General features: G+C 43.2%; 2 protein-coding genes across 3 annotated transcripts; both read left to right on the top strand.

Moving 5' to 3' along the window:
- The first annotated feature begins 365 nt into the window (after window positions 1-365).
- Window positions 366-7,768, top strand: CENPH (centromere protein H). Its single transcript, XM_042825722.1, has 9 exons — window positions 366-480; window positions 589-644; window positions 895-937; window positions 1,342-1,413; window positions 2,070-2,126; window positions 4,039-4,102; window positions 4,380-4,431; window positions 5,398-5,558; window positions 6,990-7,768. Exons 1-9 carry the CDS (start codon window positions 380-382, stop codon window positions 7,089-7,091), a joined length of 708 nt encoding a protein of 235 aa, XP_042681656.1. The 5' UTR covers window positions 366-379; the 3' UTR covers window positions 7,092-7,768.
- A 110-nt stretch (window positions 7,769-7,878) lies between these two features.
- Window positions 7,879-15,136, top strand: MRPS36 (mitochondrial ribosomal protein S36). Of its 2 annotated transcripts, none has more exons than XM_042825979.1 (4): window positions 7,879-7,961; window positions 8,457-8,520; window positions 13,593-13,795; window positions 14,993-15,136. In XM_042825979.1, the coding sequence occupies exons 1-4, from the start codon at window positions 7,923-7,925 to the stop codon at window positions 15,008-15,010; spliced, it is 324 nt and encodes a 107-aa protein (XP_042681913.1). In that variant the 5' UTR covers window positions 7,879-7,922; the 3' UTR covers window positions 15,011-15,136. The 2 variants fall into 2 exon arrangements, with proteins under 2 accessions (XP_042681913.1, XP_042681914.1); XM_042825980.1 differs by lacking the exon at window positions 7,879-7,961 and adding an exon at window positions 8,227-8,365.
- The last annotated feature ends 685 nt before the right edge of the window (window positions 15,137-15,821 follow it).

Below are 15,821 nucleotides of genomic sequence, written 5' to 3'. Positions count from 1 at the left end.
CCTGCCTCTCGTGGATTCCTTCTGTCAATTCCAGTAGTGTCAGCAACGAGTTTCTATTTATTCTGTCTTACGTATTTCACTTCTAATAATAAAGATTGTTGTTTCCCGCTGCAACCTCGTCCCGTCTGTTCTGAGCTGCGGGTCCGCGGGCGGGAGCCGTGGCTGACGGGCGAGCGGCGACGCTAAGCGAGCACCCGAGCGTCACGTATCGCTGTTTTTCCCCTGGCGGCAGTGGCAGCGCCCTGCCTACAGACGCCGACGCTCCGCCCCTAGGAGAAGCGGGGCGCTGCCGCCATTGGCCGCGGTGCACGGGCGGAAGTGCGCGCGGCCGGGCGGCTCGCGCTGGTTGACGGGAGCGCGGCTGTTTGAAGGAGAGGCAATGGCGGGGCGGCTGTCGGAGTCCGTTGGGCCCGTGCCGGGCGCCGAGGCCGAGGATGCGGCCGATTCGAACGCGAAGCGGGACGTCCTGGAGCATCTCTGGTTCGTGCCGCGGGGCGGGGCGGGGCGGGAGCGCCGCGCGGACGGTGGCCTTGAGAGCGGCGCGCGGGAGGGCTAGCGGGCCTGACGGTGTCCTTCGCTCCATTGCAGCGTGAGGACGCACCTGAAGCAGCTGGCGATGGAGTTCAGCACCGCCTGCCCCCACAGTAAGCAGCCGCCGGGGTTCTCTCCCCCGCCCCATGGGGGCGTGAGCCGTTCTTGTCGCTTTTCATTCCCCCGCGTCCCTTTTCGCCGTCGGCACGTCCCTCGAGCTACAAATGGAAGCACTCGAAAGCCGAATCGTTCCTCTGGCGCAGCGGGCGGGCGGGCGGCGCGATGCGACGGGCGGGGAAGGGGGGCGCCGTGAGCCGCGCTCCGGCACGCCTGCGGCGCTGAACTGATGCTCTTGCTTTGCAGGTGAAGAGTGCAACAATGGTATGGAGTTAAGCTTCGTCGAAAGGTATGCGATTCCTTACGGTCAAACTTCTCGGTTCGGTTCCCAACCGTTCTGCAGTTAAAACACGCCAGAAATGCTCTTCTGGTTATCACTGCTTGGTAAGAACTCCTCGTGACGATCCTTACTTTGTAAGGGTTCAGTTAAAGCGAGTGAAGGAACTATGGCAAAGAGATATTCCTCTCCATCTTCTAGTATAGTTCTGTATCTGCCTTGATTCCTGCCATGTACATTTGCAGTCCTTCTGGTGATGGCTGGAATTCAGTAGCATATTTCACCATGTTAAAATATGAAACTTGAATAATTTTTAGCTTAGAGGAAAAACTCATTGCAGAGAGCAAGTAAAGAATTGGAGATTGCTTTTTAACTTCTTTGTTCTTTTCATGTTTGGTTGGGTTTTTTTTTTTCAGTGGCAAAGAAAGTTTGGAAGAATTGGGGAAAGTAAAAACTGCCTTTGAAAGCAAAGCATTAGCCTTACGAAGGTAGGTGGCTTTTCTTCCCATTTAGCTGGAGGCTTTCTGCTGCTTTATCTGTGTGCACATGCATGCACAATTGCATAATTCTAATTAAAATAGGATTTCAAAGTGATGTAGTGTGTGTTGCCAACATGAGAGATTTAACACCATTGAAACCCCAGGAACAAAAAGGCAGGTACCATAGGAAATAACAATAAATGAATAGAAACACATGTAAGCCTCTGAGATCCTGCAGAATTACAAAAAGGCAGTTTGTATGTATATCTAGAAACAAAGTTGTTGGTAGTATTTAACAAATTCCTATGAAAGGGTGGGGGGTGATAGTTTTGTGTCTCCTGTGTTGCATGACTGTTCATTTGAATTCCTACCTTTGCCCAGCATCCCTCCTGCAGACTGGGACTAATGGTGTCTGAAGCATATTTGTCAAGAGAGAAATGCATTGTTACTCCTACAAATGGTTGATTGATACACTTTTCTTGTCCTGAGAATGAAGCTTCAGTATTTAACAAGTTTGACATTTGAAAGTTACTGTTGTGGTTGTTTTGTTGCTTTTTTTTTTTAATATGCATTTCCAATGCATATTTACCAAAATAATCTCTCAGTTGAAATCTCTGTTTCTGTCAATGTTCATCAGAGATATGTTTCTTCTGTTTACCACCCAGGATTCAGCTTACGGATGCTCTGAGAAAGAAAGTTAAACAAAATGATGGTTGCACACGGTAAGGTTTTTTGAGTTCAAGCTTAGCTTTCGCCTTTCTGATTTTCTCCCTACATATCCTAACAACTTCTTTATACTCTCCACAAGTTGCCTGTCCCTTTTTCCACAGGAGGTAGACACTCTTTTTCTCCTGGAGCCGCAGAAAAAGTTCCCTGTTCAACCATGCCAGTTTTCTTCCCTGCCAGTTACAGGAACAGCACAGGAAGACAGCCTGTTCCTGCACCTCTAAGACTTCCTTCTCAAGGAGCTCTGGCTTTCCCGGACCCCTTACCCTTCAGGACTGAATCCCAAGGATTCAGGGTCCTGAATAGTTCAAAGTCTGCCCTCTGGAAGTCCAAAGTAGCAGTTTTGTTGGCCCCTTCCTGACTTCATGAAGAATGGAGAACTCTATTGTTTCATGATCACTCTCCAAGACAGCTCTCAACCTCCACACCTCCCGTTAGTCCTTCCCTGTTCGTGAATAGCAGGTCTAGCAGGGTGCTTCCATAGTAGGTTCTCTTACCAGCTGTATCAGGAAGTTAACTTCCACACACTAGAAACTTAGACTGCTGTTTCTGCACTGTGTTATATTTCCACCATATATCAGGGAACCTGAAGTCCCCCGTGAGAACAAGGGCTGGTGATCACACAGCTTCTGTCAGCTGCTCACAGAAAGCCTTGTCTGTCTCTTCATCCTAATTAAGCAGTCTATAACAGATCCCCCACCAGGATATCAACCTTGTTGGCCCTTCCCCAATCCTTGCCAATAGAGACTGAAGCTTATCATTCCCAGCTCTGAGCTCAGCAACTTAAAAACACTCTCTAAGGCAGAGAGCCAGGCTGCTGCCCCTCTCCTTCCATACCTATCTCTTCTGAAAAGCTTATAGCCATCTACTGCAATACTCCAGTCATGGGAGCAATCCCACCATGTTTCCATAATGGAAACTAAGTCATAGTTTGCCTGCTGCCATTTGCCTCAGCCCCAGTCCCTGACCTCGGCCTCAGGGAGGTAGCACACTTTCCTACAGATAGAGTGTGGCCAATATATGGGGCCTTCCTTTTCCCTCAGACGGGAGTTGCCTATGACTACCCTTTTTTCCTCCTTGGCACAGGCAGTCTTGAGGCATGGAGTCGATTGCCTCACACTAGACAACTGCTGGGTGGACTTTCCATGTGTCCTCACTCACTTCTTGAGATCCAGAGCCTCAAACTTATTATGTAGGAGTATCTGGGGAATTGAGGTAGGTAGGGACAGGGTTTGCCTGTAACACTGAGCTGGGATCTGATTCCATTCCTCCCTTGTCTCCTAGGTCCCCTCCCTCTGCCTAACACTGACAGGGAGGGGATCCACCACTGTTTGGGGTGTATCACCACAGTGCCTTTCTCACAGTTATGGCAGGGAGTTACTCCACCTCTCTAACTCCTGCTCACAGTCCCTGATGCTCCTCAACCTCTCCACCTGCTCCTTGAGTTCTGCCACCAGGCTGAGCAGATCTTATACGTGTTCACAGCTCATGCAGGTAGTATCCCTGCCACTCTAGCAGCAGCAGCAGGCTCTGACATTCCTTGCATCCAGAGACCTGAACAGCCACATTCTTAGGCAGGCACTCCATCTGATCTCCATTACATCCCTGCCACAGGCCTGAACTGGAACTCCATCAGGAGCTCCATCGCTTGTCATTCTCGAGTGCTTTGGCTTCCTTGTTTCACAGGCTTTATGACTCAAAGTATCAGACAAATTTAACTGAAACATTAGCAAAACTGGGTGGAAATAAGGAGACTATATAGTGCTTATAACTATATTTGGTATAGTACCCTTTATTTTGGTGTTAAGATAAATGGCCATTTTTTGATTAAATAACTTTGGTTAAAGCATTTATGTTGTTGACGCATCATAATGGTCATAAATAATGTAACTTTATTTCCTTCATTAGACTAATTATGGAAAGAATGAAAGACATAATCAAGCTCAACTGCGAAATATTTCAAGCTCATCAGGTAAGAGTCGGTTGTACCTTCTGTTGCAGTTACACAGGCCTGCCAACTTCAGTACGGACAAAGGAACAGTTTCAAGTGACAGGAATGCACAAGTCATTTGAAGTAGATATGTGGCCCAAATGTGGTTCCTAGGGTCGTTAAAATTAGCAAAATGGTTACTTAATATGAATATGTGAAAATGTCTGCTTCTAAAGCTGCACTTAACTGTTTCTGCAGACTGAATTAGCATCATCAATATTTATAGGAGATAACAGTCCAGGATCTTTTTTTCTTTCAGCAAGCACGTGTGATTAGAGAGAATTTGAATGACATTAGAAGGAGAAGATACCGTAAGTGTTTTATATATATTGGTTTTGCTTTTTAATTAAAAATATGGTTCACATCTTAAACTTCTTCTTCAGAAATATTAAGTAACTATGAAATTCCCGATACAGTTATAAAAATTCTGAAGAGGGGTGTGTGAAGTATATAAAAATAAGCTTGTATGACGTCTACATGAAAGTAAGACTGATACAATTATATCAGTCAGATAGTAGGCCAGAGATACAAGAGTGTGCTAAAAAAATGGTGATGATGTTTCAATATTCAGTTCAAGCTCCCCAGCAGGTTACACTTCACTTATGAACTCAGATCAGTTCTTAGAGGCCTAAAGGATATTTTTTTTGTCAAATTGTACTTTTGTTAAATGTTTGTGAATTAGGAGTGAGTGGATTTACGTACAAAGAACTTGTGTAGCCGTATAGGTCTTGTTATTCAATATGCTTATTACGGTGGATCAAACTTAGATTTGAAATAACTTTTCAATAATATCTTGAGAAATAAGGGAAGGAATACTGGGTCAGGGCTTCCTGTTCATGCTTTCTATTTAAGAACTCTCCCTTATTCATCCTAACTTTTAGCCTAGTTTTCTAGGGGTAATATTACTGGTATTGTCCATGTGTCCCTTGTGTGGCTTTTGAATTTGCTTTCCATCACATTTGAGAAAGGGAAAAAGATCTGAAATGCCTCTGTCTGTAAAATTGTGCCAAATGAAGACAGGGTGTGGGACAGGTGTTCAAATCAGCGTCCATGTCTGATGGAAATGCAGACAGTTTTGTTAGCTGCCAGGGAACCAGTCGGTGTATGTTGGTACCAGATACCCACAGCATTTGTTTCTCGTGGAAGGTGCGTTGGAGGAAAGGGATGGAATGAGTTTGATCTATTACAGTGGAATGTCTACAAGCAAGAAGCAGCTCTTTAGGTCTTCTGCCCACTAATCAATTTTTGAATGCTTTGTTTTCCTAATAATGAAACAGTTCTGAAACAGGCCGAAGGAGAGAAGGCGCTGCGAGTTTCTACCACAATGAGGAAAAAAAAGGAAGTAGCAAGAATGAAAATCAGTGAAAAGTTGAAGTTACTCCATAGGAATGTACAGTATGAAAGGAAGGTGATTGTGTTAATTCAGAATATACTCCAGGTAATATTATAGCTTTCAGAAGCAGTTTGTAGTTTGCACTACAAAAAGATAACTACTGAATGTAACTTCAAACAAAACTGTGTTTTCTAAAATCTTTTTATAACAGCATCAAATTAAAAAAACTGCAGTAAGGCATACCTTATTGTTTTAAAAACCAAAAGTGTTAAATTATTAGGAGCTTGTATGGAAAAATTACTTACAGAGTTTAGAAACAGTCTATCAATGTCCATCTCTCTATTCCCTTAAAACTACATAAATAATGCATTTTCCAGAAGTGTGTCTATCATGGCAGAGGCCATATTTCCTTACATCGTGAGTCACCCCTACACCCATCAAACCAGAATGAATAAGTAGGTCTTAAACTTGTGATACCAGTGAGCCAGACTGCTTCTAATTACATGTTGCCCTTCACAGTGTTGTGAAAATGTTTTTAAATGTTTTCATCAGCGTAGCCTTCATGCTCTTGGTTACTCATCTGTCAGCTACTGCTGAATAGTCTGTATTAGTAAATCTGGCTGGCAGATTTCCTGGAGTTTGGCATCATGCGAAGTAAGGTAGAAAACTGATACGAGATTTGAGTAGGAGGAGAGCTTCCTGCAACATCCTGTGCTTAGAGGGGCTCTACTAAAGCTCCGCTGCTGGCTGGTACTTGTCTTTTCACAGCATCACTTGCAACACCTTACTTTGCAGATCAGTGACCTAATTAATGCAGAGATGAGAGGCACAGTGAATTACAAGAGCTATGAGTTTGTCTAATCAGTTATGGAAATGCAGTGAAGAATGCAGTTTCTTTAAATACACATGCGTGTTGAGGTGTTTAGATGGAAGACAGGATATAACTATTCTGTGAATTCATATGCTTAGAAGAATATCAAGAACAGAAAAAAAGCCACGTGTTTTTGTGTTGCATGCTTTGTCTACCAGTGGTTTGAAATGTGTTTCTTCTCACTAAGAATGGGAAATTGAATGTTTTAGTGGGTTCTGTGTTACGTTTAACTAGTTCTATTTATGTTCTAAATGACAGAAATGGACAAGTCTTTTTGGTTAAATTTAAAAATTCCCATGTTCAATCCAGAAAGGCAAAGTGAGAATGTTAGAAACTGTATCATTGTGTGTTAGGGCAAACTTTCTTTCATGTGGTTAAAAAGAAGAGTAAACAAACCTCTTAAATGGCTATCTTTAAAATAGGAATAGTGTGCCAGCACCAGCAGAAAATCTAAAGGGCTGTTTAGTTTGCTTGTTTTTTGCCCTTGTGTTGACAATAAGATCTCCTCCCTCCCCTAGTCCTGCCAGGCACTGAAAAAAATGCTTTCAGTGTCAAGGACTTCCAAATTTGGAAAGAAAAAAGCAGATAAAAAAGCCAACGCTCACCTTTTGATCCTTTTTTGAAGACATTTGTGGTTTTTAAACTATGGTTTTTCTGTCTTGCAGAATATCATAGTTGGATGCCAAGTCAACTGGATGAAAGATCCATCCTTAAAAGCAATTATTCTACAGCTTGAGAAAGATATCTCCATTCAGAATCTCTTGTAGTCGGCAAGATGGTGTTTAATTGTAGACTGTACTTACTTAACACATTGTATCTTATTTAGTGAAATCAGCCTTTCAATATGAGATTTCAACCTTTCTGAAATTTCTCTTATCTACAGACCCAGGATGTAGCCGTGCCACTCATTTTTCCAAAATGATATTCTAACTTGGTAGATAACAGATGTGACAATACCTATTGCATAGCTGACTAAAGGAGCTGAAGAGTGAGCTTGAGCTGTGCTATGCCAAGAGCTCATTTCCCCATGAAATGTAGCAACAGTACAAGAAATAACCTGTGTGTTACGATCACTTAGGCAGAGGGGCTGACAGTGCAGCCCTGCCACCAACCTGCACAGAGAGGTGCCCGTGTGGCCCTGTGCCACCAGGCTGTGGGCACCACGGCCCATGCAGAGCTCAGGCTGCACAACTTGCTCCTAACCTCATTTTAAGCTCTGGACGTTTTCTGTGTGCTCTGAAGTGTGTTTCTGCACTGCAATGTGATTAGCTAGGTGGAGCACCCGCTGCTGCGGCGGTCCCACCTGGAAAACTGGACTGAGGTGAGGAGAGCGGCTTCGCGCGTGCGAGCAGCGCCCCACCTTCAACGCTGCCGTGCCTGACCTGTACTCGATCGGCTAAACCTGTCTGCGTCTAACGGCCTAAATAAAGATGACTTTCTGCTATGGCGAGGCGCCTGCTTTTCAAAAGGGCGGAGTCACCTCCCGCGGTCGCCCCGCCTGGCGCCCTGCGGCCCCGCCCGTTCTGCTCGCTCTGCCCGCGGGGCGGGGCGCGGCGCTGCCCCTCGTGCGGGCGGCGTTGCGTGCGGCGGGGGGCACCATGGGCAGCAAGATGGCGGCGGCCGCTCGAGTCGTGCAGGTACCGGCGCACTCCGCGAGGGCACGGCGCAAACAGTGCGGTGGCGGGGCCGGCAGCTTGGCGTGGCCGAGGGGCCCCGCTCGCGGCCGGCGGGGCCCGGAGAGGCCTGGGCCCGGGCTGCCCCGGGGAGGCCGGCGGTGTCCTTGGACTGGCGAGGGGGCGGGCGGCGGGGCCGGCCAGGAGCGGGTCCCGCGGTGCGCGGCGCTCTGTGAGCTGCTCGGGGCTCCCTAAGCCGCGCGGCGGTGGCCGAAGGAGGCGAAGGGAAAGCGCCGCCCCTGTTGGGCCGCGAGGGCGGAGGAAGACCTTCAGAGGTGAAGTTCCTCCATGGCTGGAAGCGAAAAGGCGGCCGCTGAGGTGGTCAAGCTGGCAGTGCGCAGAGCAGCGGTATGGAGGGCTGTATAACGGTGCGTGTCCCTTTGTATTACTGCGATGTTGGTGTTTGTCGGAAGTACACCTTATTCACCTTATTTTCTCTTCTGCCTTGTTACGTTGCAGGTAGTGAAGCCACATACTCCGCTGATTAAGTTCCCGGACAGAAAAAGCGGTCCCAGGCCTAAAAGTAAGTGTTTTCCCTGGGGATGCAGCAGGCCCCAGATCTCGTTGCCTTACCGGTTATATACCAGAATGCACTTTCTGCTTCAGCCAAATGACTCCACTGATTCAGAGTAAAGTTTCTGAAAAAGGATTGTTTTACAGAATCATAGGGGTTGGAAGAGACCTCATGAGAAATCATGAGTCCAAAACCCTGCTAGAGCAGATACTTTGCAGCAGGTCAGACAAGTAAGTGTCCAGGTGGGTCTTGAATATCTCCATAGAAGAAGACTTCACAACCTCCCTGGGCAGCCTGTTGTAGTTGCTCTGTCATCCTTACTGTAAAGAAGTTCTTTTGCATGTTAGTACAGAACTTTCTGTGTTCAAGTTTTAGGCCATTTCTCTTTGTCCTCTTGCCACGCCACAATGCCACCAAAAGAGCTTGGCCTCATCCATTTGCCTCCTACCTCCAATTAGATATTCATAAACATTTACTGAGTTCCCCTGCAGTTTTCTTCTCACCAGACAGAACAAACCCAGGTTACTCAGCCTTTCCTTGCACAGGCTTTTAATCATCTTTGTGGCCCTCCACTGGACTCCTTTTTTGAACTAGGGAGCCCAGAACTGGACACAGTAGTCTAAATGTGGCCTCACCAGGGCAGAGAAGAGGGAGAGAATTCCTTTCCTTAACCTGCTGGCCACATTCTTTCTAATGCACCCCAGGATATCATTGGCCTTTCTAGCAACTAGGGCTCAACTGCTGGTTCATGGCCAACCTGTTGTCTGCGACCCCCAGGTCCTTCTCTGCAGAGCTCCTTTCCAGTAGGTCACTCCTAACCTGTAATATGCATGAGATTATTCCTCACTGGGTGCAAGACTCTACACTTGCTTTGCTCTTGTTCAATCTTATCACGTTGCTCCCAACTCTCCAGTCTGTCCAGGTCTTGTTGAATGGCAGCACAGCCTTCAGCCATTCCTCCCAGTTTTGTATCATCAGCAAATTCCTCGAGGGTGGACTTTATCCCTTCATCCAGGTCACTGATGAAGATGTTGAACAAAACTGGATCCAGAACCGACCCCTGGAGAACACCGCTCTGTTGCTGGCCTCCAACCACTCTGCACTACTGATACAGCCCTCAGAGCTCGGCTAGTCAACCAGTTCTCAATCCACCTCACTGTCCACTGATGTATCCCACATTTTTTAATTTTCATAACAAGGATGTTGTGGGAGACAGTGTCAAATGCCTTGCTGAAGTCAAGCTACACAACATCCATTGCTCACTCCCCATCTATTCAGCCACTGATGACATCATAGAACATTATCACTTGGTCAAGCATGATTTCTCTTTGGTGAATCTATGTTGACTCCTCCTGATAACCTTCTGCTCTTCCAATTGCTTGGAGATGGCATCCAGAAGAAGTTGTTCTGTCACCTTTCTAGGGCAGAGGTGAGGCTGACTGGCCTGTAGTTTCTGCGATCCTCCTCCTCTCCCTTTCTGAAGACTGACATTGGCTGTCCTCCAGTCTTCAGACATCTCTCCCATTTGCCAAGACTTTTCAAAAACAATAGAGAACAGTTCAGCAATCACCTCTGTCAGTTCTCAGCACGTGAGTGCAATCTGTTGTAGGCCATAGGTGTGTGTTTTGTTGGATTTTGGCTAGGTGCTTTCTGACCAGATCCACCTTAACCTACAAAAACTCTTCCTTTCCCACACTCTTTCTCTTACCTCAAGGGTCTGGGATTCCTGAGGGCTAGTTTTAGCATTAGAGACTGAAACAAAGAGGGCATTCAGAACCTCTGCCTTCTTACTATCCCCTTTTACCAGGGCACCGATTTCATTTGTTAGGGGACCTACATTTTCCCTCATCTTCCTTCTACTGTTGACATACTTTAAAGAAATTTTTTTGTGTTATCCTTTTCCTTGTTGGCAAGGTTTAATATCAAGAGGGCCTTAGCCTTCTTCGTTGTATCCCTATGGGCCCTGGCAACATTCCTGTATTTATCCCAGGTGGACAGGCCCCTTTTCCACATTTAATTTCTTATTTTCTTTTAGTTTATCCATGAGTTCCCCGCTTTTAGGTTGAAATGACTCTTTGATGTCTTCTCTACAACTGGAGGAGTACAAATAATAATGCATGTCTATTTCTTCCATCTGTTCCTTGGTCAGACCAGATCCTTGAAGATTTCCTACTCACACAAAGTCCCTTTTTTGCACGTACTCATATTCACCTGAGCTGGTTGTGCCAAGGTCAGCTTTAAGGATTCAGTGATGTTTACAGAAATGTTGTTGTATTTTCCTCATCTCTTCTTTTCTTGATTTTTGTGGTATTTAGTGTTTGTTTTATTTTAAAACCTTGGTTGCAGGTGGCAGAGCTATCCCACTGTAAGTTTTAAGAAGTGTTTCCTGGTCTTATTAATCAGTGCTGAGAAAAAAAAAATATTTCCGTGGCCATCTTTGAGACATCAATCTATACCTATAGCTGTGTTGATGTTCAGTACTGAAGATGCTATATTTAGACATCAAAGCTATGTAAGCTGAATGTTGTTGTTTCTCTTTGGAGTCAACAAAGCATTTGAAACTAAAATAGCAAATGTCTTATTTAAATAGGAAATATCTTAGAAAGCTGTCTTACATTGCTCTCTTTTATTTTTTTTTGTTTTATTTTTTTTCCTAATACTCAGGTCAAAAATTTTCAGCACCAGAATTATCTCCTGGAAGACTTGCTTAGACATCTAAAGATTCTTCTTTTTCTTTTTTTTTCCTAATGTTCAAATATTGATGGCTAAAAACATGAATTTTAAATTTGAGAAACTACTGCCTTCAGATTCCAAATTCTGTAAAACAATCTGAAGTGTGAAGTATGACTGTTCAGTAAAAAGAACGTTTGGAAGCAACTTAGTACATGAGTAACTGTTCTGTATATTTGTCGTAGCATTATTACATCTGTAATGCAGCTGTAAGGCTAGTTTATCCATTTACACAAAGCATCTACAGTGCACATCAGTGCCACTTCTGTCATGCCTATGAACTAGTCAGGAACTATGTTTTGGGATGACTTTGTCATTCATACCGCCTCTCATGCTAGTGATGTGCTTTCTTAGAGGCATAAAAAGCGTGTTACTTACACCTTGTTTATCTCTGCATCGGAAGAATTTTGCCACCATACACTTTTGTTCTATGATAGACCATTCAAAAATTGCAATCTGTCTATTTGCTCAAAGGCTGCAGCAGTAACTGTGTCTCACTATACCAAACAGCCAAACAGAATGTTGCAGATCAAGGCTTTGCTGTTAGAAACTCTGTGCTTGAAAGGCCAGTGAAATTCTTTTATGGTATTACTATTGCGGTATGCTATCAAACAGGGAAGGAAAAGAAGTGGTAGACAGTGATGAGCTAAAGCAACTGCAGCTTAGGTCTGATACTTTTCAATCCTGAGTTCTCATGTTTCTACTTGACTAATGCTTTTGTTCCAACTGTATATCAGACTTGAAACTATATGATAGAGGAGAATCTCAGGCAAATCTAAATGTTTTCATGGCATATAAAACAAGCTTGGAAAAAGTTTCTCATTTTTCATATATTTTATCTTTTGAAACAAAAACATATTCTAGGCCCTACTAACCAAAACTGCATGAAATCTGGCAAACAGCTCTTCTCTCTGTTTTCCTTTTCTGTTCCCTTTGCCTCCACTCTGAAATTTTAGAATTTCATCATAATGGCATACCCTCTGTTCAGCTGGTGTGCCTGTTGATGGGCTCTCTTCCTCCTCATTCTATTTGAGACCTCCTTTACTGAACCAGCTGATCGATTTGTAGCTTTCGGGTACAGTTTTTTGACTGAGAACTTCTTGGTTACACCTCTCAGTGACGTTTTTCTGTTTTCTGTTATATTTTTTGTTGCTTTTGTGGTTTTTTTTGGGGGGTGGGAATTTGTTTGTTTTTACCAACAGTGGCTGGATGACTTTGCTGCAGCTGGTTTTCATTCTTGTCCCAAATGACTCAGACATCCTATAGCTCTTCCTTTCTCTTTACCAATCTTGCTGGAGGCAGCAGGGAGAGGTGCAGACAGTATTGAGGCATCTTAACATCTTTGCTCAGTCTTGATGATGCTGGTTGTTGTATAATTTTGAGTCCTTCTATTCCAGCCACTTAGATGTTGTGTTCTTCTTGATAATTTTTCAGACGCACTGAGAAAAGCTTCCTGTGGAAGCATTCTGCTTTATCAGGTCTTTTAACTTTATATACAGAGGTCTTCAATACTTCTGATGTAAACGTATAGCTATGGAACTCAGTCCTGCCTGGCATGGTAATTGTATTTGTGCTGTAAGACCTGACATGGAGGGACAGACCTGAGATCCAAAATGCTGATTTATGGTAACATAAATCATGCCTGCTTGTTACCAGTTTTCTGTTCTCAAACTGGAGGCGGCTTCCCTCTTGCAAATTCCTTAAGTTTGCTCCTTGACCTCACCTGTAAAGTATTTAATATATGCTACTTGGTCACTACATCTCATTAACAGTTTGATCGCTGATGCTCAATATGTGATCCTCATTCTGCACATTACTGACATAATTTGATACACTTCACTGTCCGTTGTATAATATTAAAAACAAGTGCAGAGTTGCATGTGGTGTGGTATGTCACTGTTGTGACATTCACCTTTCTGTAAGCCTCTAGCTCTTTTTCACCTGTCTTTCTTTACAGTTGCAGTAAACAAAAGCATCATCTCAGTGGACCTTAGTTATTCATCCTAATTGTCGTTCTGCATTACCCTCTCCACAACACAATTATGATACTGTATACTTTTTCTGCAAAAAAAACTTCCCACTTAAAAAAAAAAAAGCCTTTGTTAGGATATTTACTGATTTCATTTTTCTTTCCATATTAACACTTCTTCCACTTGAATATATTATCTTTTAATTTCAGAATATTTTCATTGTGCTTTTGATGTGTTTAGTAGGAGTAAAAACAGGATATGATTAGTTGAGTATATTAATATCTGTTAGGACAAAAGTAATTGTCAATGACATATTTGCCACTCGTCTAATTGTCCAATATCATTACATTTCTTTACACTGCTTTTCAATCTGGGTTTCAGTACAGGAATCTCTACAAGCAAGTGTTCCATCACCTCATGCTTCAAATGCACAGGAGTCCATAGGAGGGAGACCACTGGCCTTTCAAAATATTTCACCTGTTAGTAGGGCACAAGGTGCACCAGACACTTCTGAATTAGCAAGAATCTTACCTCAAAAGTACAGAAGGAAACTTATGTCAGTTGAAGAGATTGAATATATTCAAGTAAGTCTCAGTAACTGTTGTGTGTTCTCTTATTTACCCAACATTCTTCTTACTTCTGCAGGTTCTTAAGGTTTCACGTAAGATAATACATTATAATTTTTTGTTAAGAAAAGCTTTTGCAGCTTTGATACACAGTACCAAAACTACAAATCCTTGAACCTTGAGGTTCGGAGTTCTTACTAATCAGTAGCTTGTGGTGTTGCCATGAGATCCAGATTTAAAGCAGAGGTAGACAGGTAGTGATAAGTAGAGCCTACATTAAGCATAGTCACTTCTTGTTTTATAATAGATGTTTAATGTATAATGTGAATATGTTGGATGGCAGCACAGAATTCTGCTTGTGGACCAGCCTTTGCCAGGTGGCTGAAGCACAAAATTCGTAAAAACTATTTTGGAAAGTATTATGTAATGGGAAGTTAATTGTTGCACTTATAATTATTGGGAACGTTTTAGCTAAGTTTGATGGAAATATTTCCTGAAATATTTGCAGTGGCAGCATTACATGGTAAAGTCAGGGAAAAACTGCTTTTCTTCTGTAACAGTTTTCAAATGTAAACATTTTTACTTAAAAAGGGAGAATGCACAGAATTTGAAGAGCTAGACAGTAGCTTTGTTAAATGATAAGGACACTTAAAGGATAACAGTGTTAGTACAGGAAACCTATTTTTCAGCATGAAGTGGGTTGACTATTTAAATTTGAAATAAAACGATCTCTTTCCTGTAGGTACATGCATCTTTACTTCTTTACTTCCTTTTTTTTTTTTTTTTAAACCATGAGGCAAGTTGTAAAATAATTTCTGATTTCACATAAAGATTATAGCGGCTTACCTGGGCTTTGCTTTTAGTTTGCCCTTTGGAATTTGGGCAGTAAAACAAATTCTGAAACTACTACTACCGCTGTTTGTCTGACCTTTCTAAAGTGAGTGAAGTCGTATTTCTTCCATCTGAGAGAATAGGGAACATTTGCAAATATAGGTTATAGAGGTTTTTATACTGTTTATATTGTTCCATGTGGAAAATGAGCTGTTAATGATAATTTTTCTGACGTGTAGCGTGTCCATTATAAATTAAAAATCAAAGTGTAAATAAGTTAAATCTAGGACTTGTTTGTTAATCTGTAACTGCAAAGGAAGATTGGATCTCAATTTCCCTTTCTTTTAGTGAAAAATAGTTAACTGTCTATTTTTTGCTTTGCAGCGTGGAGGTCCAGAATAACTACAGAAGATAATTTGCTCACCACTGTTGAAGAAAGAAGTATGGTGTTCATCATATAAGCTTAATAGTATACTGATAGTTTTAATAAAAACCCTACACAAAGGTGTAAAAGTTGACACAATGCTATTAATTGTGATGAGAGATTTTCTGTTGATAACTAATAGCAATTAATAGCTACATCATTAGAATATTTTTCTAATTAGCCATTCTATGAATCTGGCAATAGAACAAACTGAGTTGCTTTATTTTCCTTGTTAACAGGTCTTCTCAGGGCTGGCTTCACAGGCACACTCAGAGACTCATAGAATGGCTTTATTTGGCTGGAACCTTAAAGACCATCTATTTCCAACCCCATGCTGAGGGCAGGGTTGTCACCCTTTAGATTAGGCTGCCCAGGGCCCCATCTAGTCTGGCCTTGAATACGTCCAAAAATTGGGGTGTTACACCTTCTCTGGAGGAACTCTTCCAGTGCTTTGCCTCCCCCCCTCCCAGGGAAAGAATTTACCCCTACTATCTAATCTGAATATCCCCTCTTTTAGTTTAGAACCATTTCCTGTCATCATCAGACTGTGTGAAAAGTCCCACTCTATCCTGTTTATAATAAGCTCCCTTTAAATATTGGACAGCCACAATGGAGTCTCCCTGGAGCCATTTCCCGGCTGAACAAGCCCAACTGTCTCAGCCTTTCCTCATAGGAGAGGTCCTCTGATCCTCCTCATAATGCACTACAGCTGTGCTGCATCTTTTTGTGCTGGGGTCACCAGGCATGAATACAGTGCTCCAGATGGGGCCTCAAAAGGGTAGAGCAGAG

The sequence above is a fragment of the Centrocercus urophasianus genome, unplaced genomic scaffold (genome assembly GCF_019232065.1).
Source record: "Centrocercus urophasianus isolate 14NV4802_14NV808 unplaced genomic scaffold, USGS_Curo_1.0 seq_25, whole genome shotgun sequence".
Classification (NCBI taxonomy): Eukaryota; Metazoa; Chordata; class Aves; order Galliformes; family Phasianidae; genus Centrocercus; species Centrocercus urophasianus.
The sequence above is the reverse complement of the archived record's forward strand: the minus strand, read 5'-3'. Positions and strand labels throughout refer to the sequence as shown.